The sequence below is a fragment of the Zootoca vivipara genome, chromosome 6, assembly GCF_965207765.1.
Source record: "Zootoca vivipara chromosome 6, rZooViv2.hap1.1, whole genome shotgun sequence".
NCBI classification, from domain to species: Eukaryota; Metazoa; Chordata; class Lepidosauria; order Squamata; family Lacertidae; genus Zootoca; species Zootoca vivipara.
Window position 1 is genome coordinate 55,117,018 of NC_142589.1, and position 26,666 is coordinate 55,143,683.

General features: G+C 48.0%; 1 protein-coding gene across 1 annotated transcript; it reads left to right on the forward strand.

Moving 5' to 3' along the window:
• The first annotated feature begins 1,234 nt into the window (after positions 1–1,234).
• On the forward strand, positions 1,235–19,647 carry PNMA3 (PNMA family member 3). The gene is made up of 4 exons (XM_088671317.1): positions 1,235–1,394; positions 10,229–14,011; positions 18,930–19,019; positions 19,558–19,647. Exons 2-4 carry the CDS (start codon positions 12,773–12,775, stop codon positions 19,645–19,647), a joined length of 1,419 nt encoding a protein of 472 aa, XP_088527443.1. The 5' UTR covers positions 1,235–1,394; positions 10,229–12,772.
• Positions 19,648–26,666: the final 7,019 nt, after the last annotated feature.

Below are 26,666 nucleotides of genomic sequence, written 5' to 3' on the forward strand. Positions count from 1 at the left end.
TTTTGTAATATGACAGCTACTTTGAGATCTTGTATAGAATGTCCTTGAAGATTGAAGTGTTCTCCTACTGGTTTCTCTGTCTTGTGATTCCTGATGTCAGATTTATGTGCATTTATCCTTTGGCGTAGGGTTTGGCCTGTTTGTCCAATATAGAGAGCTGAAGCGCACTGTTGGCATTTGATAGCATACATCTTTGAAGTGGTATCATGCTGCTTTAAATGTATGGTGTCAGTGTAGGGTTGCCATACGGTATTTGACTTGTCAATTGACTTGTCTGAGAGCTGCCTTTGGGAAATTCCCCCTAAACTTCAGTGGCACCTTTGAAATCTCGTTAATGTCCAGGAAATGTGGCCTGCCGCTGGCCATTGATCCATCTAGCTCAGTAGATTCTACACTGGCTGACTGGCAGATTCTCTTCACGGCTCTCCCTCAGGATGTATTTCAAGAGAATTTGGCAATGCGGCAAATTCTGCAATTTTGACGCTGGCGGCAGGCACACCCCTCCCCACTGCCACCCACCTACATCCCTCCTAGAAATTAGCCCAGGGCTACTAAGGATGGCTGTGGCATTGAAGGAAACAGCTGCTGAAATAAAATTTAAAAAAACCCTTCCTCAGATACCACGCGAAAGCTCATACCAATGACAAACTTAGTTGGTCTCTAAGGTGCTACTGGAAGGAATTTTTTTATTTTGTTTCGACTACGGCAGACCAACACGGCTACCTACCTGTAACTAGCTACTGAAATGTAAAGTTTGCATGCCTCAGGTTGCTCTAACGCAAGAGACCATTAGTGAGGCTGAAAGGAGAATCAAAACTGCACTTCCAATTAACTGAAAGCAGAGATGTATGTACTTTTGTAACCCAATAAAATCTGTAATAAAAACATTTTAAAAGGAAACAAAACTGTGCTTCCACACAATTCTTGACATAGCAAGCACCATGTGATCCAGCCATGCCAGGCTCCACCAACAAGGTCTTTACTTGCTAGTAAATCCTGTTCAGCACAGTCCTTTGCAACATTAATTAGTACTAGCTTCTGTCTTGCTGGTTTTGCCCCTTGTATTGCTTTCTTCCTGTGAAGGAAGGAAGGAAAACTGGTGAATTGCCCCTTTCTTAGTAGGCTGCAATTGTGTGACTCAGGGTTGCTTAGCTGGACCAACAGTCTGGCACGAAAAATGGTCACGGCAGAGCTGGAAAAGGGCCAATAGATACTAGAAGAGTGAGAGGGAAAATTTAATTGCCTTCTTTTTCTCCAGTCTCTCTGGAAGGCAAAAGTGACCTTTTCATCCAGTATCAAACCCAAAGGATTTAATCAGTTAAGAAGAGGCAATTGGTGACTTGGTGGTGTGTATGAGAGAAAAACAGACAGCCTCTTTACATGGTGCAATCAAGGTGCGTGCTCTCTCTCTCCCCTCCTTTGTGTCATGCTGTTAAAGGTTGCACTGAGAACAACAAAGGAGTAGATTGTCCAGCACACCTGGGCAATGCCGCAGGGGGGGGGGGGAGAGGAACCAATGACGATGACAACCCACGTAGCTCTTGGGTGGTGGCTTCCCTTCCCTTCAGTAATGCCAAGGCTGACGAGTTGTTTCAAAGCAACCTTGAACACCCGAACAATCATTTCCTGGTTGACTGGGCCTTTGATTAGCAAGATGGTCAGGACTCCTCCTGGCTGGGCACTGGGTGGCTCTTCTTGTGATGAAGCATTTATAGAGTGTCCTGGTGTTTTTAAAGAACTCTGCAAACATTATGTCTGTAACCCTTACAGATACCAAAGAAAACCAACTAGCATTATGATTCCCAAGTGTCAAATTTTAGGAAGTGGAGCAAATTCATAGCCGAATCAAGGTTTTATTTAGTTGAAAAAGATGTAGGCGCTGTCTCCCGGCAGAACTCCTAGGGCACTGCAAAATACAACAGTGCCAAATGTGATTTTTTAAAAAAATGGGAAATAAAGAAATAAATGCACATTGAAACCTGGATAAGGACGGAATAATGTTCGTACCAGGCAGACCATTATGAGGAAATTTTCACACTTCAAGGGATGTTTCCACATTGATTTGCCACATAAACTTTTGTCCAGGCCCTCCAGATTTTTGGAACTACAACTCCCATCATCCCTGACCACTGGCCCTGTTAGCTAGGGGTGATGGGAGCTGTAGTCCCAAAACATCTGCAGGGCCGAGTTTGCCTATGTCTGCTCTTGTCTATACTGCAGAAGGGTTCAAGGGCATGTTCTCAGGCAGCCTTTCCCAACCTAGTGCCCTCCAACTGTTTTGGACTACAACTCCCATCATTCCCAGGCAGCATGTTCATATGATGCTAAGGTTGCTTTAAGGCAAGCAGTGCCTGACAGTACAGTCTGACATAAACTGGTAGCATTTAACGATGTGATGAACATAAAAAGAAGGGGACTGTTAACAAGGCTTATTAATAAAGTCATTAGCTCTTCGTGCATTTTGTAAGGGTTGCTTTCAGCTAAGACCTACTCAAAGCAGCACCACTTGTCTGTTAACTTAAGTGGGTCTGCTCTAAGTAGGACTTGCATTGAATACTACCCTAAACTGAGAAAGAAATTCACCTGCACAACAAAGTTCTATTAAACACAGAACATCCACCTGTTACTGCACTTTTATCATATTTTATGTAGAGATGTGGCAAATAAATCATGGGTTTGTTTCACTCGTCCCCTGGGAGGTCAGCTCCCCCTCCCCCACGCTGTGTTGCCAGTGGAGTTTGCATTATGGCAACAGGCTGAGTGCCAGCATTTGTCAGGGGAGAATGGGGATGAGGGTGCAGCTTCCAATTGGCAGGCGATGGATGGCAGGTCAGCCTCCGAGGGCGGGCTGGGCTCTCTTGGCCTTTGGCCACTCGCTCCCCTGCCCCTTGCTGCTGCCCAGTCAGCTTTTGGCAGAAGCTGCGCAGAAGATAGAGTTGGTTTTCAGGGCCTCCTTCCTCATTAAAAGAGGAGTTTATAATGAAAACAAAAGCACGTTTCAGGCCAAACAGAGCTTTCCCCGCCTGCTTTCTGCCAGAGACTTGGCAGGCGGTTGCAAGGGCTCTCCCTCTCTCTCTCTGTTCCTTGGTCGCGGCCCTCTCAGGGCTCTGGTTATAATGAGAGGAGGCCTCCAGTCCCTGCCATACCCCACACTGGAAATCTTCCCCATATGTTGACGTGACACCCCCTGACCTTGGAGAAGTGAGATGTGCAATCCCAGAAATTGCAACCAATGACGTTCCACGCAAAGTGAACATGGTGGTGATGTTGCCTCAGCACCCCATCAAATGGCCACCCTCTGGAGAAGGTCCTGGTGGCTTCATATACCAGGTCTGTCTCATTCCCATACATAGTTTCAAACTCAACGTATAGGCAAGCAAATACAGGCAACTCCCCATTGTGGCGGGGATTATGTTCTGAGGCAGGAGTCCCCAAACTAAGGCCGGAGGCCGGATGCAGCCCAATCGCCTTCTGAATCCGGCCTGCGGACGGTCCGGGAATCAGCATGTTTTTACATGAGTAGAATGTGTTATTTTATTTAAAATGCATCTCTGGGTTATTTGTGGGGCCTGCCTGGTGTTTTTACATGAGTAGAATGTGTCCTTTTATTTAAAATGCATCTCTGGGTTATTTGTGGGGCATAGGAATTCATTCATATATTTTTTCAAAATATAGTCTGGCCCCCCACAAGGTCTGAGGAACAGTAGACTGGCCCCCTGCTGAAAAAGTATGCTGACTCCTGGAATCTGAGGCAACTCGTGTTTAAGTGAAATTGGGAACACCATTGAAAAAGCCTGCAAACACCCTCTAAACCTCATTGGGGGGGGGACCCAAACCACCAAACTGCAGCGCAATTGGTCCCTCCTAACCTCCTTGCTCAAACTCTAATTCTCCACAGGCCTCAAAGGTCGGTGCAAAGGCTCCTGGGATTGCACTTGTAAAGGACTGTGGGATTGCTAGGCGCTGTTTTCATGCCGTGTTTGCCTATTTTGTGCTCTTTTAGGGCTGTTTGTGCCGTTTCTCATGCCACTTCTGGGTTTTGCGGCAGTGCACGTGTGCACAGTCGTGCTAGCATGTTACTGAGGATTCTGGGATGTGATATAGGAAAGGCAAGTTCAGGCGTAACCTTGCTGGGCTTCAGTGCTACCGAGTGTGAACCAGGACTGTGTCTTGGCTTTCTTTTTTACTAGATTGCCCAAGGTCTATCAGATAGAGCCAGGAACAGAAGACATAGGTTAATGGTTTGTTTGTTTGTTTGTTTGTTTGTTTATTATGCACCTTATATTCTCATTTTGTGTTTTTATGTTGTGAACTGTTCTGTGATCTTCAGATAAAGGGCGGTGTACAGTTTTAACAACAACAACAACACTCCCATTTACTCTGCATGCAGTGGATTCCCACGACCAGTTTGTGAAGCCGGGTCCACACATGATGCACCCATCCTGTCGTGCTTGGGAAATGCTCCATTTTGATGCCTTTCGCTCCAACCCAGCTTCCATACGATTTGGAATTTGAAACACGGGGGTGGGGTGGGGAGACGCCGTTGCATTTTAAGCCAGTAATGTGGACCCAGCTGTAGTTAGAATTCAAGTGTCAGTGTGGTGTAGTGGTTAGAGTGTCGGACTAGGACCTGGGGGACCAGGGTTCAAATCCCCCCTGCTCTTGGCCATTCAGCTCACTGGGTGACCTTGGGCCAGTCACAGCCTCTCCGCCTAACCTACCTCACAGGGTTGTTGTGAAGATAAAATGGGGAGGAAGAGGACTATGTATACCGCCTCGAGCTCTTTGGAGGAAAGGTGGGATAAAAATGCACCAACCAACAAATTACAGTATAAATAAGGATACACCTGAGTTCTTTCACAAACTTCCTTGCTCAGAAAACTAGATGTAGAACAGCACCCCGGCATCAGAAGCCTGCATATGTACCATAGCACACACGAGGGTGGCAATGACTCCATCTTTGTGACTGACTTGCAATTCTCTCGCCAAAGAAATTTGACTACAATGGAGTGTGTGTGTGTGTGTGTGTGTGTGTGTGTGTGTGTGTGTGTGTTGGGTCAGGCCTAATTCTTCCCTGGAATTTTGACCCTTCCTTAGAATCCCTTCCTTTTAAAGCTTAATGAAGATAGGTTTTATGTGGTACGGTAAAGGCACTCTGCACATGTTCAGAGGTACACCCTGTTCTTGTAAAAATGTTCCAGATCCAAACCCTGGCACTGAAAGGACCTTACAAGGCCAAGCTCAAATTAAGCCATGCTACAGGTCCCCTTCAACCCCAGCCTGGAGACTTTTTATCCTGGAGGAGAGTTCCCAGCATCTGACCACAGAGAGTCTGTGGCTGTGGTGGTTGGGAAAAGTAATTCTATAATTCTATGATGTCCCCTTTGGCACACCAGGCGGTTCTCTCCCCCCCCCCCAAGGAGACTGCAATCTATGGGACCCTTTCTCCTCCTGAGTCAATGTGTCTTTTTGTTTGTGCTGGTGGGGTTCGAAGCCTGTCAGCCAGCAGAGACAATACTTCCCATTGTTCCTTTTCAGCAACATCTGATGGCCCCAAGTGGGGGGGGGGGAGAGAGAGAGACTAGAGATGGTCTGTGCAGAGAATGGAGGAGTGGGGTGGGGAGAGGGGAGGCAAGGCAAGGCAGTGACACAGGGACAAAGGCCCTTATCCACGGAAGAGGGCAAGGTGAGGTGGCCGGACTCTGGGTAGCTGGAAGGGCTACAGGGCAGGTCTGGTTCTTTCGGGCAAACCTCCTAAAATGGCTGCCAGCACCTAAAGGTCCATTTTCAGCAGTGTGGCACCAGTTTATTCCTGATATAAATCTTAACGACCCATCACTTTTACTGCCACCTTTGCTTTTGGAGGACTTCAGTTAATTCTTTTGATGCAGCTTAATCCATGGTGCTTCACACATATTCTGCTTTTACTCTCATTCCCAGGTAAAGTTTACCATGTTCTGTATTACTTAATGCAAGCATGGTGTGGGGGTTTGTTGCATTCTTTTTCCCCTCACAATTTGTTGTTTTTAATCCTGTTATGTTGAAAATTCCAACGATGATTTAATTAACAAAAGTAAGGAGGAGCTTTGCATGCTGCCCTTCCTTCCTTCCTTCCTTCCTTCCTTCCTTCCTTCCTTCCTTCCTTCCTTCCTTCCTTCCTTCCTTCCTTCCTTCCTTCCTTCCTTCCTTCCTTCCTTCCTTCCTTCCTTCCTTCCTTCTGACGTGGGGCTTTATTCTGAAACTCAATTCAACCCAAAGAGGAGGCAGTGGCTGCATTGCAAGTGCATTAATGAAGTGGGCAAGGGAGCTGACTCATCCCAGGGCTCAGTAGGATGGCATGGGTCAGCTGGTGAACATCCTATATATTTGATTTAGGGTGACCACCATGTCCTCTGTTTGAAGAGATGTCTGGTGGTCCAAAGGTAAAGAAGCCTAAGGAGGGAGGGTAGTGGCCTTGGAGGTGGAGCTAAGCAACAGTGAACAGCCCCTGAACAGCAAGGCCACACAGGCCTCAGTTTTCCCTGCTAGGGAAAGATGTATTGCTTCTTTGCAGGACAGCATGAGACTCTCAATCTCAGCATTGCAGGTTCGAGCCCTGTGTTGGGCAAAAATATTCCTGTTTTGCAAGGCGTTGGACTATATGACCCTTGTGGTCCCTTCCAGCTCTACAATTCTCTTTCTATGTTTGCATCTGCACACATGTAAATTGCCGTATGCAATTTTAATCCTGATAGGTAGCCTCTATTGTCCTTTTTGGTGACATGTTGCTTTTGGCAATGCACAATTGGCCGCTATAATTTAATTGCACCTGAATGTATTTATTTTGTGTTTTATTTTAAAAATGTATGCACTGCCTGGTTATTTAAAAAAAAACCCTCAAGGTGGTTTACAAAATTTGATAGGGACTTGATCAGACCTACTAGATTTCTGCCTGTCAGCGGGACATCCCAACGGACCCAAAATACAGGGCTCTGACCTACTCTGTCACCTTTAATCACAGCTTGATCTGCATAAATCAGGGTGGAGAGAAGCCCTCTTTAAGTGAGACCACATTTGAAGCAAGTTGCCTTGCCCCCATCTGCAGCATGAGATGTGGGCGCTGTGGTGATGTGTTGACGTTACAGGTGGCAGGCACATCCTTTTGCTTCACCAGGCTTCATATTTATATCAGGCCACTTCTGGCTTCCCATTCCACCAGCATGCAGAGGAGGGAGAGATGGGAAGCAGAGCCACTCCACGGGCCCTGCTGAGAGACCAGCTGCTCCAGCAGGCTCCTCCATTTTGAGAGCTCTTTCCATCCCAGCTAGTCATTAGAACAGAGGAGATAGGAAACCTGAGGCCTGCGGGCAAAATGCAGCCTCAGGCCTCTTTATCTGACTCTTGGAACTCCCACCAGGCCACACCACTCACGAGTCCTGCTCTGTAGGATGTATGGCTGGGGTGTGTCCTTGGTCTCTGATAATGCCTGTTGCTTGCCTTGAGGAGGGTGGAGCAGGGTGGGCAAAAACATCTGACTTCTGCATGGTGAGAATGTAGCCTAATGTAGTAAGAGGCAGGTCCCTTTGCTCCACCCACTTTTCCTTCAGGACCCACCCAACAGTGACATGTGGCCTCCAGAAGGTTACCTATGAGGGAATGTGGTCCTTGGGCTTTTCCAGCCTCATCTCTCCCCTCCCCTTTGTGTGTGTGTGTTTTTCTTTCAGAGTGTAAGCCAATGGGCAGAGAGGGCCTTGTCTTTATTGATTGTATATCAACCATTTTGAAGAAATAGCACTTTTAAGTACATACGTTTTTCTCAACAACAAACGCTTTTACTAAGAGTCTGGAAAAGGAGCTAGTTGACATTTATTGTAACAATAGTTTGGGGGGGGGAAACAGATTTAGAAGCAGTTTTAGCAGTTGACTACAAAGGAGACAGAGATATGAAAGTAACATGGAAAAACACATCTGTCTAAACCTAATCTAGAGTGATTTCTTGCTTCTCCAAGACCTTGCAATAAAATCATGCCATCTCACGCACTCTAGCCCATTGCCAGGAGAGCTTCCAGCCTCCTTTAAATACATACATACACCTGCACATCAGCCAGGGGCTGAAAGCACAGGGATCTGTCAAAAGTTGGCAATCCCAGCAAGGACTTCCTACAGATTTTAGTACCTACAAGCTAGGATGTAGATCCAATTCAGAGTCCTCTTGCTCTGAGTGTTTGTTTTCTCCCTTTCACTTCTGGCAGAGAAAACCCAAAGGCCACAAGGCAGACCTCAGCAGCGCTTGTCTTTTTCTGACCCTTAGCCAAACCAGCTGAAACAACACTCCCAGACCCTCCCCTCCCCCCCCAACACACTTGTAATGGGCTGTTAACTTTAAAGCCCAATTAGCAGGCCTTAAGTGTCAAAGCTGTTAACCTTCCCACTGTTGCTTCTCAGACCAGAAAAATCTCAACCACCTCTCTTAATCCCAGCAGGTTTTACTTTTGGCTACCTAGTAACTGGTGCCCAAGCTACACTGCAGGCCTTCTGATTGTGAGGGCTTATCTGTGGAACATGGAAATTATAATTTTTATTTGAAATGAGAGAAGAGTGCCACTGAGCACATGCAGAGTGTACTCTTCTCTCACTCAAGAGCATATGCAGAGTACATTCTCCTCACTCAGGAATAACCCCCATTTGCTACCGGGGTTCAAAGAGAAAGAGGTGGGACTTGAGCTCCAGTTTCTCTTATAAAGATTAAAAACAAACCAGATTAATGCTATGTTTTTACATGCTCAGAGAGGAAGAGAGAGAGAGAGAGAGCTTGGGTTGTTCATAACTTTCCAACAGAAACGCCTTTTCCCAGAGTCTCATTGCTTTCGAGGAAATTAAAAAAAAACCCCTTTTTAAAAGTAAAACCGAAAGGCTCATGAGAGGTCTATGGCTGCCAGATTAAACTCTGAAAATGAAGGGATTTGGGAGCCTATGAGACACAGTCTGCTCTCATGAACAGTGTCACGCAGGAGCCATGATTAGCAGCAAACAGTCCTTTCCCAACCACCGGGGACCAATCCCAGTTCTCGTGAGTCCCCTTCTCCCACATTAGCTATTTTTGCAGGTATGACAGCAGCACCAACACCTGCTTGGAGATACAGTAATAACTTGCTCACTCACGCCCAGCCTCTCCAAACAAATTTTACTGCCTGAGCCAAAGGGAAAGATGCCCCCCCCCCACCATTCCATATGCAGAAGCCAACTGGAGTGGCGGTTAAATCTTATCTCAACCCTGGCAACGGGATTGGGTTCTCCACTGCAGGCAGCTTATGGGGGAATCAGGATAGGACAGGTACCACACAGGGATCAGTCCTCGGGGCTGCCTCCACTGTCCCTCAGCAACTGTCCCCTGGGGAAGTTGCCCCACTCTGCCCAACGACAGGGCCAACCCTCCTTTCTCTATCCAGTGGGAGGGGAGGTAAATGGGGGTACAAAATAGGAAGAATGTGCAATGGGTTTCTTTGCAGCTGGGTATCTGGCAAACCAGGGGGTCATGCCAAAGTCTTTTTAGAAAAGGTGGGGCTTCGGCAGTGATTGGCAGGGAAGGTGACACTATGGAGGTTAAGAGATCCAGAAGGGTGATCTGTGCACAGAACTTCCTTTTTGTGTGCAGATCATCCTGGATAAGACATTAGGTCTAACCTCCCACCCATGGCAGGAAATCCACTATCACAGTCCTGAGTGTTGTGGGTATTTTTATGCAAGACATGGAAAAAGCCCTTTTGAACTGATCTTTCTTCCACTGTTTGCATCTGAACAATGGAGAAAATACATGCAAGTGTTTGGCTACATACATACAATATCCCCCCCAATAAATTCTGGGAAATGTAGTTTATCACTCGCAAAGGTACAATTCTCAGCATCCTTATGACAGTTCCCAGGGTTCTTTGAGGAGGGGGGTTGCATGCTTTAAATGTACGTACTGTGTGTTGTGTTCTACTATCATTTATTATTTTATTTATTTATTTATACAGTGACAGTCAACGACCATTTTGCACGGGGTTTCTGTTTTTGGCCCCCACACGTGTTGCCGGAGCATGTATAAGTGTGCCCCACCCTGTTACACCCCACCCTCATTCCACCCACATTACACCCTTTTAGTAGCATATTTTGTGATGTTTTTGATCACTTCTGGGTTGGGTGTTTGCATGCACATCTTTCGGGTGTGCAATAATCAATCATTGCCTGTATTTTGCCTTTTCCCCAGAACAGGACTCAAGGCAGCTTACAGAGAAAAATAGAAAAACACAGATAAAGCAGAAAAAAACCAAAGACATAGAAATGATAACCATTGCAAAGTAATTAAACACTTATTGAGGGCACTAGGAGAAGGGGACGACAGAGGACGAGATGGTTGGACAGTGTTCTCGAAGCTACAAACATGAGTTTGACCAAACTGTGGGAGGCAGTGGAAGACAGGAGTGCCTGGCATGCTCTGATCCATGGGGTCACGAAGAGTCGGACACGACTAAACGACTAAACAACAACAACAAGAATTAAAACAATATGTAAAATAGAATTAAAACAATAAATAATATTAGCATTCAAGCCAATATCGGTTGCTGCAATTACCATTGCAGGAAGTGCCATTGCTCCAGGGGCAGGAAGACTCCAGGTTTGCGGAATCTACTTTGCTTTTTTCTAGGGTCACCAAGTGGAGACTTTGAATTAAATAATCTGAGGCCAGAGATTCACTTTGAATCTCAGAACTGAATGGAGCACAAAATCCTTCCACACAGAAATCCTCCCAAAACTCTTTCATTTCAGCAGGATGAAAGTGGGTCTCATTTTGCTGTTGACACTGTTAAACAAACGGGAATCAGAAATCCTTGCTGATCTCCAGGAAATTACACTGCCTCCTTCCCATCCGTGGCCTACCCTAGGCTGTTCTTCTCACTATTCTACCCATCTTCTCCCTTTGCCATTGTAAATCTTCTGCTATTTCGGTATCTTTTCAAAATTTATTTATTTAGTATATGTGTCACTGACCAGTGTATATGTGAAACTGACTAGTTTCTGTCTATGCACAATCCGCTTGGCACTGTGACCCAAATGCAGCCGTCCATTTCCAGCAGCAAAACACAACTTTGTGACACAAGACCAACAGATCTTTCAGAGCCCCACCCGCCCGCCCGCAACCCTACTTCCCCACCTCCCAAAGTGGGACAAAGCAGCCTGCGATTAGGGACAAATCGGTGGCACAAAAGCCTTCTCCTTTTAAAACAAATCTGAGACTAATGTGGCCATTGTGCAGGTCTCCATGGAAACACGGCCTGCAAACACACGTGGCAGCTCATGCTCACAGGAGACCCAACTTCTCACATCTGTGGCTGTGCCCCCCTTTGGGATGAATCAAGGGAGCCTCTGGGGAATCGGGACAGCTCCTCCGCGCCTGGTCAGGTGCTCAAGGTCATCCAGATCTGCGGCTTGGTTCATGAAGGGGTTCAACTCTGAGAAGAGAAGTCCACAGTTCAAATCTCACTCTGAATGGATTCGGAGAACAGAGGAAGCTGCCTTATTCAGACCAACTAGAGAGAACAGAATCAACACTATGCCACTGAATACCAGAATACCATGAACTGGGGGAGAAGTGCTGGTGCACTTTGGTCCTGCTTGTGAGCTTCCCACTGGGGCATCTGGTTGGCAACTGGGAGAACAGGATGCTGGACAAGATGGGCCACTGGCCAGATTCAGCCACAGGGTTCTTCTTAAGTTCTTACAGAAGACACTCTTCCTTGCCCCTGTCTCGGCCCCATTTGCAGTGTGTGATGATAAACTCTTTTAAGCAGGTTAGAAAGTGAGCCAGCTTTACTACCACAGAGCATTGTGAAATGCAAACTTGAGCTAAGCTGGTTTTAAAATGGCCTGTTTTAGGAATGTGGGGCGAGTAGATCATTGTTGAACTGATTCACTTATAAACCCTCTGTTCCGAAACACATAATGAGGTGTGATGTCCAATTTAATTTGTTAGGACTCACCTTCAGGTGATGTATTTAAGGTTGGGGAGTTGAACTCATTGTTTTCTACTACTGAAGGCATGATGAGGTTAGATTTTCTTCCGGCGATAACAAAGGTACTCTTTCTCAACACAGTCCTTGCCCTTCTGTGGGTGCCTCCTCCCACCCATTCATCTTGAAGATAACATTAACTCTGCTCTTTTTGGGGCGATGGAAATGTCTGATGTCATTACGCTTTTCACTAAAGATAACTTTCTGAAGGGCAAAAGGAACCTTTCACAAGGAACTGAAAACAGCAACAACCCACTGTTGCATATGTTGTGTATTGAGTCAAAGGATTTTATATCTGTATTATTATTGTCTGTATTTGCATTAGGATAAAGTAACTGCCTTTTGGTTCCAGAGGGTACAGCTACTATTGGTTCATTTAAGCTGCTGTATTTGGATCCTCTGTCTTATTGGTTTCCTCCAAAAGGCAGCACTGTGATTGCTTGATATTGTTCCCTCCAAAATGTATCCCTTCCTAGCTAGTCCCCTGTCCCTATAAATGTAGCTTTCCTCTCCTCAGTCTTCAGTCTTGTTCACTTTAATAAAGAGCTGTTACTAGAGAACTGTCTCCAGCATATTATGTCAAGAGAGCTGAAATCACAAACCCCACGTCACAACAATTGGCGACGAAGGTGGGATCCGGAATGCTGAGGAGCGGTTAAACACAACCCTGCCTCAGAGTCCGGATTGCAGCTGAGAACAAGACTCACTGGCCAGCTGAGAAGACGACCCTGCCCGCTAGGACAATGGAGAGTCCAAGGGTATTGGAGCCCTTCCAGCCATCAGAGCCCCACACCTGGGAAGACTACGTCGAACGCTTCAAGTTCTTTGCAGTGGCTCAAGGGATCACCGATGCCAGCAAAAGAAGGGCCACATTCCTGAGCTACTGTGGGCCCGAGACCTTCAAGCTGGCCAAGGCATTGCTTGCTCCAGCGAAGCTGAGTGAGACATCTCTCAAAGATATTCTTGCCTGCCTAACGAGCCACTTGGCGCCTACTGAGACCAAGATGGCCCGGCGGATGGAGTTCCATAAGAGGCAGCAGCGTGCTGGGGAGTCTGTATCCACATTTCTGGCTGAACTCCGGAAGCTCGCTCAGCACTGCGGCTTCCAAAATCTGGAAGAGACTCTCCTGGATCGGTTTATTGGTGGTCTGAGCAGCAAGAAAGCCAGAAGACGCATCGTGGCTAAAGAAGAGGTTACCCTTGCTTCAGCCTTGAAGGAGGCCACCGCCACGGAGAATTATGAAAGAGAGGAGCTTGATGCCAGTCGCAAGGCCACTAAGCCACAGATAGAAGTTGCGCATGCCATGGACGAGCTAGAGGCTACTCCGAGCCAGAGCCCAGTCCGTGGGGTCGAGTTGGTGCGTCAGGCCTGCACAGTGCACAAAGATCGCCGAGGCAGTTGCCCAGGTTGTGGCGGAAACCATGGGCGGAAGAGTTGTCGTTTCAGGGATGCTATGTGCCGGACGTGCGGAAAGACGGGTCACATCGCCAGGGTCTGTAGATCGGCGGCGTCGGGAGCAACAGGAGCACCTAGACTGGAGCATCGCAGACCGCCCACAGCAACTCGTTTTCTAAAAGACTGCCACTATGTAACGGAGATCAACGGGAGGGCCGTGCAGTTTCCAGCGCAAGGCAAGGCACACGTCAAGGTGAAGATTGAGGGTCAGCAGTGCGACATGGAGGTGGACTCCGGATCTGCATTCACCATCGTGTCGGACCAGACCGCGAAGACATTCTTCCTCAGGGGTAAGTTGCCCCCTCTGGAGCCCTTCCCGGCAACCTTGCAGTCATACTCAGCAGGCCGCATCCATGTTATGGGAATGTGTGCCGTGAGAGTACAGTTCCGGGACAAACAGGCTGTACTCAAACTGGTGATTGCGAAGAGCAGTCGCCCCAGTCTCCTGGGCACTGACTGGTTCCCCGCCCTGGGACTGAGTATCTCAGGGCTTAATTCAATCCAAACCTGCCCTGAGATGAGCGAGGCATTATGCAAGGAATTTGCTGGTCTCTTTAATGGAAAACTGGGTTGTTATAAAGGGCCCCAGTTGACTTCGAGTTGGACCCCGGGGTGGCCCCAATCCGACTCAAACCAAGGCGAGTGCCATTTGCACTGCAACCCAAGATCGAGGCAGAGCTGGATAAATTGGTCAAGCAGGGAGTTCTCTCACCCGTGGACTCTGCTAAGTGGGAGACTCCAATCGTCACGCCCCTTAAAGCAAATGGGGAAGTCAGGATATGTGCAGATTACAAATGTACTATCAATAAGGCACTCAGGGGAAACTCATACCCCATTCCAGTCGTATCACATCTGTTGGCTAAACTGGCTGGGGGCAAGGTGTTCGCCAAAATTGACCTGGCACAAGCTTACCAACAGCTGCCAGTAACCCCACAATCAGCGGAAGCACAGACTATTGTCACACATAAAGGGGCGTTCAGAGTTAACAGATTACAGTTTGGAGTTTGTGTGGCCCCAGGGATTTTTCAAGGGCTCATGGAACGCCTGTTAAGAGGTCTGCCGGGGGTCTTGCCATTTTTTGATGACGTTTTGATTGCTGGAAAAGACCCACAGGAACTGGTTGCGCGTGTCCGTGCAGTGTTGCTCAAGTTCAAGGAGGTGGGGTTGCAACTGAAAAAGGAAAAATGCAGTTTTGGGGTGCCAACGGTGGATTTCTTGGGGTTTAAAATTGATGCATCAGGCATCCACCCCACAGATGCTAAGATTAAGGCCATCATCGAGGCACCACGACCACAGAACAAGACGGAGTTGCAGTCATTCCTGGGACTTATTAACTTTTATCATTCGTTCTTACCCCAGAAAGCTTCAGTAGCTGAACCATTACATAGACTATTGCAGAAAAAGAATGTGTGGCGATGGGGGCGGGAGCAGCAGAAGGCTTTTGACTCCTTGCGAGGAATGCTGAGTAGCAGGAGTGTCCTTGCTCATTATGATGAGTCAAAGCCGCTGGTCCTGGCATGTGATGCCTCTCAATACGGTCTGGGGGCTGTGCTGAGTCATAGGGAACCGGATGGGTCGGAAAAGCCCATCTCTTTCTATTCCCGTACGTTGTCGCCCACGGAGCGCAACTATGCTCAAATTGATAAAGAGGCACTGGCTATTGTGTCCGGAATCAAAAGGTTCTATGATTATTTGTACGGTCGCCATTTCTCCATTGAAACGGACCACAAACCACTGTTAGGGTTGTTCAACCCAAACAAACAAACGCCACAAATTCTCTCCCCCAGAATGTTGCGTTGGTCAATATTCCTGAATGGGTTCCAGTACACCTTGACCCATGTGCCGGGGAAACAGTTGTGCCATGCTGATGCGCTGAGTCGATTGCCCCTTCCTGGCGGGAGCAATGAGGATCCTGCTCCGGCGGAGCACATTATGATGCTAGAAACACTTCTGGGGGCTCCTGTAACAGCTACGGATATAGCTGAGAAAACGAGGAAAGATGCTGTTCTCTCCCGTGTGCTCACTTGGGTGGGGAGGGGGTGGCCAGGTGGTCCGCATGAAGAAAAATTCAGGCCTTATGCGACAAGGCAGCACGAATTGTCCATGCATAAGGGTTGTCTCCTATGGGGAGATAGGGTGATCATCCCAGCACCACTGAGAAACAGGGTTCTTGAGACGCTTCACATGGGACACCCGGGAATGGTCAGGATGAAGTCGCTAGCCCGATGTTATGTGTGGTGGCCTGGAATGGACCAGAACATAGAACAATGGGTACGAACATGCAAGGCATGCCAAGAGGTGCGGCCAGAAGTGGCCAGAGCACCAGTCCACTGGTGGGAGCAGTCCAGGTCTCCCTGGAGCCGGCTGCACATAGATTTAGCTGGGCCATTCCAAGGGAAGGTCTTTTTGGTTATCGTTGATGCATATTCCAAATGGTTAGAAGTGGCGATGGTCCCTAGCATGGCATCAGCTGCCGTAATCAAGGTGTTGAGGCAGCTGTTTGCTACCCACGGGTTACCTGAGACCATTGTATCAGATAATGGGGCAGCTTTTGTATCCCAAGAATTCAGGGCATTCTTGGCTGATAACTTTATAAGAGGGGTCACATCCGCGCCCTTTCACCCATCCTCCAATGGGCAGGCTGAGCGCATGGTAAGAACAGCCAAAGAATCCATTGCGCGCTTAATGGAGGGTAACTGGTCGGCTCGCATTGCGCGAATGTTATTTTTGCAGCATGCGACGCCGTGTACTGCGACGGGCAAGTCGCCAGCCGAGCTGCTCTTAGGTAGAAGACTGGTAACGGTGCTGGATTATGTCCACCCAGATAAAATGCCAAACCGTAATTCAAGAGCAACCCCCCAGGCTGAGACTGACACAACAAGGTATCTCGCCCCTGAAGATCTGGTCTGGGTGAGGAACTATTCACGAGGTCCGCGGTGGGTGGCCGGTGTGATCACCCGGGCTAGTGGACCTGTGTCCTATTATGTGACCTTGGAAAATGGGCAAGTTTGGAAGAGACATATAGATCAGCTGAGGCGCCGGGCGCTCAGCAGGGAGGAGTCAGATAATTCATCCCTGGCTAATGACGCACAGCTGCGAGACCAGAGTGAAGATGGCCCAGAGGTACAGTCACCAGGGGCTTCAGCAAATGAACCAGGGTCTGCTAGTCCTCATGATGACGAGGTACAGGTCGGGGACCCTGAGATGTCTGGGACTCCATCTGTTCCTGATGAAACCCCTATAGTAGCCCCTCCACCACAGGTAACATCCAATCCAGAACCTGCAACACCTGTTGTCAGGAGATCAGGTAGAAGTTGTAGGACCCCACAGTACCTGAGGGATTACGTCTGCTGTGCTCACTAGGGGGGGAGGGGTGTTGTGTATTGAGTCAAAGGATTTTATATCTGTATTATTATTGTCTGTATTTGCATTAGGATAAAGTAACTGCCTTTTGGTTCCAGAGGGTACAGCTACTATTGGTTCATTTAAGCTGCTGTATTTGGATCCTCTGTCTTATTGGTTTCCTCCAAAAGGCAGCACTGTGATTGCTTGATATTGTTCCCTCCAAAATGTATCCCTTCCTAGCTAGTCCCCTGTCCCTATAAATGTAGCTTTCCTCTCCTCAGTCTTCAGTCTTGTTCACTTTAATAAAGAGCTGTTACTAGAGAACTGTCTCCAGCATATTATGTCAAGAGAGCTGAAATCACAAACCCCACGTCACAACAGCATAGACAGGGGAAAGAAGACTTCAGGCTTGTGGGATCTAATCCGTGGGATCTAATATGTTACTCAGAATCTACTTCTGGTTGAGATACACCAAAGAGAGCCAGATACAAAAATAGTGGACTGGGGCAGATGGATAAGACAGCCTTTGCCAACTTGGTGACCTTCAACCTCTGACTCCCATCAGCCCCAGCCAGTGTGGGAGTTGTAGTCCAAAATATCTGCAGGACACCAGATGCATCTTCACATTTCTGCTTACCGTACTCTGCATCCAGTGATAATGTATTAAGCTGCATTCCCATGCCATTGGCCACAATCCATGTTGATCGATGTTGATCCTGCAGTGAAAAGGAGGATACCTACTCTGTGGGCCTTACTCATGAGAGCTGGCAACATCAAGACAAATGGATGCCAATCAGCCAGGGCCTTACTTTAGTCTTCTCCAACTTTTTGGACTACAACCCTCATCAGTCCTAGGAAGAACCCAGCTGTAGTTCAAAAGATCTGGAGTGTAGGGGGTTTCAGCTGCTCCCTGTGCCTGTCCTGAAGCTTTCGGTTCCCCCAATAGTCCAATTTGAAAGCATCTCACTTTAAACAGTCACTTTTCCCAAAGAATGCTATAAGGGTGCCGAGAGTTGTTAGTCTCCTTTCACAGAGCTACAATGTTTAGAGTGGTTTAGCAGTCCTTCTTCCCAGGGAATTCTGGGAATTGTGATCCTGGGATGGGAATATAGGGTTTTCCTTACAACTCTTAGCACCCATGAAAAACTGCAGCTCGCAGAATTCTTTGGGGGAAGCTGTGACCATTTAAAGTGGTGTTGATACTGCTTTAAATGTATGGTGCAAATGGGGCTCAAGTTTCATACAGAAACCTCACCATAGGGCCTGTTGGTAAATCCCAAGGTATCTGAAGAAGTGTGCACGCACACAAAAGCTCATACTAATGACAAACTTAGTTGGTCTGTAAGGTGCTACTGGAAATAATTTTTTTTATTTTGTTTCACCCAAGGGCAAAGTCATCCTAGAAAGCACAAATCCCCCTCTTTTTGCTTACACATACTCTCCTGCCATCCCCAGTCCACTGTGCAAACTTCAGTGACGGAGGCATCTTTGCCCAGACAACGTGCATGTATGTAGCTATGGCAACAGCTGCTGATCATGGATGCCAAAAGGAAGAAGAGGATCAGGAAGGGAAAAGACAGGGAGGGAGAAAGAGAGAGAGAGAGAGAGAGAGAGAGAGAGAGAGAGAGAGAGAGAGAGAGAGAGAGAGAGAGAGAGAGAGAGAACTTTGATAGGGTGTTGTGGATAGAAGCCTTTGGGCACCATTAAGGCTGTCAGAACAGAAGCTTATGATCAAGATGGGGCACAACCCACCAGCCTTAAACAAACAGCTGGTTTCCCTAGAGCTGTTGGTGGGGATCCTTCTTTTGATTAAAGACCACTTTTCCTTGGAGGTGATCTATTTGGGCTCACAGGACTGCAGTGGATGGGGTTCAAGCCAATGGTGGGTGGGCCACCCCCTTTCTCCTTTTCCCGTCACCCCTGGAGATATGAATTGATCACCTGCAAAGGGCTTCCCCCACCCTCCTCCCCACTCCTGTGCCAGAGCAAGGACACTAAGACACTAAGAAGGTGTCCAGGTTATTTTTCTAGGAAGTCTCACTGGGGACAGGTATTATTATTGGGTTCTTCTACTTTCTCCTTGTTGCACACTTCCTCAGGGTACGAAGACAGGGCCAAAGGAACACCATCTAAATGAGCCGTACAACCGTCTGATAAGGCAGGTCAGTCTTATCATCCTCATATTGCAGGTGAGAAACAGAGGTAATGCTAGTGGCCTGCCTTAAGGCCACCCCATGATTTCGTAGTTCCAAAGATTGTCCACTCACACTTTCACATCTTAGGGCTGCTTTAAACCTGCATCTGCCCTAGATGACAGCTGAAGCATCAACAGACCATCTTCCCACGGAAATGGATATTGCTGCACACGAGCACAGAATTCTGCTCCCCGCATCCGTTCTGTACGCAGTGTGGACAGAAACCCAGTCCTGTGGCCCAACCAGCGAGGACCACGGGAGGGATTGCAGGAGCACCAACCTGCACACGAGAAGGCTGAAATAATCCCCCACCAATCTCATGTGCCCGAGCATATGCTGTTTGTATAGTTTGACATGCATGGCTGCTTCGGCTGTTGACGCGCTTTGCAGAAGCACATGCTAGAAATATGTGTACGTGCTGGTTGTAGCGGAGCTGAAGAATGCGCAGGGAGACAGTTGAGCAGAAGCAGCAGTGCTTCTGTGCCAGCGGGAGAGAGAGGCTCGCTGGCCCTCTTTGCTCCAAATGGTGCAGAAAGGAGGGCTACTGTGTAGCCAGGAGGAGGAGGAGGAGGAGGAGGAAGACAGGGATAAAGGCCTTCAGGGCCACTCGGCTGCTTGCTGAGCAGGGCTGTTTGTTCCTTTATCAGAAAGGGCTGGTTTGTGTGCTCAAATGTTCGGGAGCACAGGCTGCCAGGCCAGCGCCACATTGTCTGCTGAGCTAACTTTTAACCTGCGGCCCTCTTTCATCTGCTGCTGCAGCTCCTCCTCCTCCACCACCTCAGGCCTTTGCCAAGGAAAGGCTGCCTGACTGAGCCAAGAGCAGAAGGGTGGAGACAGGGCTGGCAAGGCTGGTGCCTGAGCCACACAACTCTCGGGACCAGCTGCTTCGGTCTAGGTTCGAAAACCTGCCAAACCTGTTTGGTCAGAGACCACATCCTGACCGTCGGATGAAGGAGTGTGCACACTCTCACTAAGGTAAAGGGCTAACTAAGTCCATTAAAATGAATGGACGTATGCTATTCATGTTCCTTAATTTCATTTAAAAAATAAAACCAAACATATACCATTTACTCAGCAGAAAACGTCTTAAGCAGCACGCAAAGAACCGTCTAAAAATACCCATTTAAGAATACCAATAAAAGCAAACATGAAAAGCGAGTTGACATAAAATGTTATCCATGCATAAATAAAACCAGCAATTCCAAAACTATTCTACGTGTTAAAACTGCATGTTACAAGCTACATGCTTGGTGAACCAAGAAAGTGTGTCTACTCTTGAGTAGGACTAATATTGGACACAGCTCAGAGGTGACATCCCAGGGCACTTCCAGGTGAGAGACAGTTTTAGCTACATCGTGATTGGTCAACTACAGTGGCCATTTAAAGGGCATTTGTGTTGCATCATCTCCCAATCAATTACAATTGTGCAACTTGAATTTTGCAGCGTGTGATTGGCTCCCACTTCCAAGTTGTGATAGTTTGGGGGAAAGCGTCCACAGGGTTTTAATACTTCCTAATTCCATGGCACTCCCATTGAGTTGCTGAGCCCATTGCCAAGGACTTGGAGGTGGGTTCTGGGGTGCACAGCCAGTTCCCACAGGCGCTGGCTAAGCCTCTGGAGATGGAGTGGACCCTCTATTTGAACTGAGAGAGATTGGTAGTGATGGGCCAGTTGTCTTCCAGGAAGGTTTGTTTTTCATCAAGGATCACCCTACTGAACAATAGATTCTCAGCTTCAGAGATGCTCAGGGGTTTTCTGGAAATCAGTTTGAAATTCATATCTATCTTGTTGCCTTTGAGTCTCTGAAAAACTATCATCTGTATCTAAGATAAAGCTGTTTCCAGTTGGCTCCTTTTGGGGGGGTGTTGCACTGATTTAGGGTGCCCAGGAGTGTAGCAGAGTGGGGACTTTTTCTGAGCAGGAGCAATGATGTAATCTGCTAGAGTACCATGGCAATGGACAGGCCCTCATTGGTCTGAGAAGTGACTGAGGTGATAACAAAGCTTTCAGGTTCTACTATTGTTTGTGATAGACTTACACAGAGGAAGTCAGAGAATGAGGAAAAGAATCAAGTAGAGGCCGGAGACTTCTTTCTTTTCCTTTGAGGGGGTTCCTACTTCAGGCTAGCAGTTTAAAATGGTAACGCTTCTCTGCATGATTGTTTCCATTTCTAGTTAAAAAGCGAAAAGTTGTGTTTCAGTTGGTTGAAAATTATGCTAAAGCTCATCTCAGTTGGCTGAAGCTCTTTTGTTAAAGCTTGGTGGGAAAATTAATCTTCCCACTTTGGACGAGTCTGAATTTTTGCACCACAGCTACACATTAGCTGCAATCCTTCCCCAGCCTGTCCCCCCTGCTCCGCCCCAGATGCTTTGGACTGAGACCACCATCAGCTGTGCTGTGGTGTGGTTCAAAACATCTGGAGGGCACCAGGTTGGGGAAAGGCTGCACTAGTTTAAAGATCAGAAAAAATAAAATCCTTGTGGGATGGGACCAAGCACCCATCTTGTCCAGGAGTATGTTTTCATCAGTAGCCAATCAGATGTTACTGAGAAACCCAAAAGCTGAACAGGAATGTAATAACATAAGAAGAGTCTGTTGGATCAGACCAGTGACCCATCTAAAAAGGAAACAGCCTTCTCTTCTTGTCTAGCATCAGTCACTCAGAGGAAGTCTTCCTCTGAACACAGAGACTCAATTTACCAAATTTTCACTGCCTGTAGAACTTTCTGCAGTTCATTTCCTTCTGCCCTCACTGTTTACAACGCCTGTCTGCCCTTGTGTGTGTATTTTAATATGTTCATACAGATCTACCTGTAACTCATGTCATGCGATGTAGAGCATTATGCTATAAGAACTCTGTTGGGTCTTTAAGCTGTTGCAAGACGCTTTCCTGTTTAGCAAATGTTTTGAATCTGTCGCATGTGGTCTACACACTGTATCCCTTGACCGAAAGCATGATGGAAAATATGACACCTTTCCCAGGTTGTGCATCCAGTCCATTTTTCATTGTGACTGCTCTGCACCTGCGCGCCTCAGGTGTAAAACCTAAGCAGCACCCTCTCCCCGGAGTCCTGCACACTAATTAACGTAATGAATATGCAAGCCCAACATTTCTGTCCACATATGTCCCTGTCTACCTTTTCTGCCCTCAGGAAAACATGTGAAATGGTCATGCACTTTTATGCATGTGGGACACTCGACTCAACTCACACATCACTTCATTCGCTGGGATTGGAGGGCACTCACAGCCCCAAGATCTGGGTCTGCATCTGTTCTGTGACCTTACTGAAAGGCTAAATGCACGAGCTGGCTCCTGACCACCCATATTTACTGCTTCGGTTGTAACCTTCAAGACCTATGATCAGCCAGCCATTAATTTTACAAATGTGAGGGTAGAGGGAAAGGCTTGGGCAGGAAGCTGTTCCCCCTAATCCCGGATGTGTGAGGGCTGGCAGCTGCAAGGAGAGGACACTCTGCATATGCCCAGAGGCACCCTTCTAGATAATTTACACTCCTTCCCATGGTGAAGGCCTGTAATTGAAAAGAGGCTCCAAGCCCCAGCTGACACCAAGGCCTGGTCAGCTGGGTGAGGAGAGAGATGCAGGAGGTTTTCTGCAGCTAACCGGACTGTGTCTGTGTGAGGGCAATGCCAGCTGGCGTTCCTATCACCCTGGCTGTGTGGGTGATGCCAGCTCCCCTCACCCCTCTCTTCTTCCCCCATCCCTGCCTCCGTCCATCCACTGGTGGCAAAGGAGCCTGCGGCTCCCGGCAGCTTTGGCAGCGCAGCAGCTGAGCTGGAGAAAACCCTCCAGCGCTTGAGTGACCCACTGACCTTGTTCTTCTGAAAAATGCATGAAATGCAGGCTTCAGCCTAGGAGGGTCACTCTCCCACGCAGCCTCTCTTGCACACCCACTCACACACTGGGGCACAGCCCCCTCTGCTTGCCTGGGCTCGCACACAGTCACACATGTGTCCAGTTGCAAATTCCTTCCCTCCTGTGTGGACATGTGAGCCAAACTCTTCCTCTATTCTCTATAACCCCTCCCTGCTGTATTCTCTTTCTCTCTCTTTTGACAAACCAGCTTTTCTCAATCTGGTGCCCAGATGTTTTGGACGGGGGTTGATGGGATTGGTAGTCCAATACATCTTGAGAGCGCCAAGTTAAGAAAAGCTGGTTTACTTAAAGACAGATAGAAGCAACACCACAGAGGAACCCCAACAAATTCTCTTTTTCGAGGGGTCTGGTGTCTTATTTCTAGGCAGATTGCCTCCAGTGTGCTTTCCTTAATATAACAGATCTTTGAATGCGAATTGTATATATCCTAGGCCATTGCAGAGCATACAGGCAACGTTCTATAGTTTTGCATGTTATTGCACTGAGTGGTGACATGTTTCTCGATTTCCCTTTCCCTTCCTTTCTTGATGTCTGATTTGTATTGTGTGTAATGGACTATGGTTTGTTGATTTGTTCGATTGCATTTTAAAAAAGAAAGAAAGAAAAAAAGGCAGGGTGGGGCGTAGTTTGACCTTCAGGTTTACTGGTTTTAAGCAGAACTTGTTACCTACCAGAAGATCAGATGTATGGACTATTGGATAAGACACATGGACATATGGCCAGTACTTACAGACAGAACGGACACTGGAGAGAACACTGGCAGGCCTGATCTCAAATCTGTAGTATACAAGAAAATCTCTTTTTTTATATAATATTTTTTAATAAAGTTTTTCAAGATACAACAAGAAAAAAGAGCACAAAAACAGAAAAACAGAAAAAACACCACAATAATAACATTACAAAAAAAGGAAAAATAAAAACACAAAATCAACTGTTTGTTCCTTAATCCCTTCACATTGTCTATAGGGACCCCCTCTCATGTCTCTGGCAAACTGGGCTGTATCAGCCCGATGATGCCATAATAACTTGGTTAGACATTAAGGTGCAATTAAATTCGTTCTGGAGGTCTGTTCTTAACCTGAAACTGTTCTTAACCTGAGGTACCACTTTAGCTAATGGGGCCTCCTGCCGCCGCCAAGCGATTTCTGTTCTCATCCTGAAGCAAAGTTCTTAACCTGAGGTATTATTTATGGGTTAGCAGAGTCTGTAACCTGAAGCGTCTGTAACCTGAAGAGTGTAACCCGAGGTACCACTGTGCTTCAGTTGGCAAATCACGTTCTCTCTCTCTCTCTCTCTCTCTCTCTCTCTCTCTGCTTCACCCGACCTCAAAGGGCTTTTGGTCCCCACTGGGAGGTGGATCCAGAGCCCAAGAAGAGGCGGAGCCTCCCTGTCCTCCTCCTTGCTGAGTTCTCCAAGGGCATCACTGAGGCTAAGGAGGGGGAAGCTGACAGGCAGGGCCACCCCGATGGACAGGCTGTAGGTAAGACGGCAGGCAGGTTGCAGCTGGATGAGAGCAGACTGAGGTTGATGAGGCAGGACTCCAATCATCCTAACAGAGCAGCCTCCACTGGAGGAGGCCGTACAAGAGGATAACCTACCCTGAGCATCCTGGCGGGACTGAAATGCGTTAAATAAATGTATTCGGTCTACCTCTCTCTCCTTCCTCCTTCGCAGGCACTTGCTCACATATCCTGGCACAAAACTATCTTTGCAGTCTCCTTCTGCCCCCATTCTGTCACATACGCGCATCCCTGCTTGCATGCACAACCTCCTCCTTCTGACTTGTCTGGTATTTCTTCCTCCCTCCCTCTCTCCTGGGGGGGGGGAGGGTTGCCCATAGACCTAGCCTGCATGGCACCCCCTTGCCTTTTAGAGGAGATAAGCCATAGGCCGAGGGGGGTCTGGGAGCATCTCTGTGCTAGCAGTGGCCGAACACCAGTTGCATGGCCTGCCTTGGCTATTGCTGTGGTGGCTGCTGTTCCAGCTAGGATTGTTCTGCCCCTGTGTAAGTCGAGGCATGGAGTGGCCTGGCGTGGCAACCCTCACAGACAGCAAGCCTGCTCCAGCCAAGCTTGCAAAGTGACCTCGATTCTCTCCAGTGTGTCTTCATGAACTGGACAGCCAGTCACTTGGAACGGCTCTGCATGTAACAGGGCTGCAAGGGAATCTCGAGGGCTGCACTCCCTCCAGTGGCTGTGGGCTAGTGGTGGGCAGAGTGGATGTGGATCTCACCCAAAAGGCAGAGATCACTATGCAGCCCACCCATCCCATCTCTCCGTCCTCCCTCCTGGCAAGCGAGAGGCACGATTATCCAAGTTCAAGGGCACATTCCAGTGCTGGAGGAGGGTGGTGTGGAGCAGGGCTGCTGAGAGGGTGTGTGCTTCAGGAAGAGTCCCAAAGGCCAGAGAGAGTGGCCTTCTGTGACAGTCGTGGGAGATTGCCCCATGTCCGCTCTCCACCCTGGAGAGCATAAGAACAACATTCTAGATCAGGCCAATGGCCCATCTAGTCCAGCATCACAGGATCACAGAGCTGGAAAGGGGCCCGAAGGGTCATCTAGTCCAACCCCTCCACAAATGTAAGAATCACAACTAAAGGACCTCCAACGGATGGCCATCCAACACCAGTTTAAAAACTCCAGTGAGTCCACCAGCTTCTGAGGGAGTCCACTGTCAAAAGTGCCCAACAGGGCCAGCCCAAGCTGTTTTGCTGCCTGAGGAAAAGGACAAGACGGTGCCCCCAGTTTCTGACAAGACGGGTAATCAAATCTTACTTCAACACTGGTGAAGGGTCAGCATCCTTCATCCTGCCCAAACACAGCAGGCTAGGACTGGGAGTGCAGAGCAGTCTAGCTTAGGGGACTCAGGGAGTAGTGGTGACTGGTGCCCATTGGGTAGGACAGATGGGGGGAGCTCAGTGGTAGTAGATGGAGCCCCAGGGTCCATGACAGGAAGAGCCACCCCATGACTGGTTCTAAGAAAGAAGCGAGGCAAGTGGGGCAGGTTGAGGGCAAACTGGGGTTGGTGCGGCAGCACCCCATTTCCTCTAATGGGCCACCCTCTCTTTGGGGGGGGCTGCCACCCCCAGGATCTGGTAGTGCCCAATCTGATGCCTATAGGAAGCCTGTAGGAATGCTGTCTCTCCTGTGGTTTCCAGCAACTGATCTTCAGAAAGATTATTGCTCCTGACCATGGAGGCAGAGAATGAGCATCATGGTTAGAAGCCGTTGATAGCTTTCCTCTCCATTGTCAAGTCCTCTTTTGAAGGCCTCCAAGTTGGTGGCCGTCACTGCGTCCTGTGGCAGTGAGTTCCATAGTTTAACTATGTGCTGCATGAAGGACTTTTTTCTGTGATCCTGAATCTTCCAACGTTCAGCTTCACTGAAAGTCCTCAAGTTCTAGTGTTCTGAGAGAGGGAGGAAAGTTTTCCTCTAGCCACTTTCTCTGCACCGTGCATCATTTCACAAGCTTCTACCATGTCACCTCTCACTACCTTTTATCTGAACTAAAAAAAATCCAATATGTTGTTGTCTTTCCTCATAGGGGATTTGCTCCTCCTCTCTCCCTCTGCCTCCAGGAATATCCCTCATCTTTTCCAAAAGCCCTTTAAGGAAGCGGCTGTAATCACCCCCCTTCTGAGGCACATAATAAGTGGACTTAAACGAGGCCGCTGCCACCACCTCAGCCAGAATCTCACCCTTCCTCCCTGGAGCTCTGGGTAATATCAGGGCCAGCCCTGGCATTA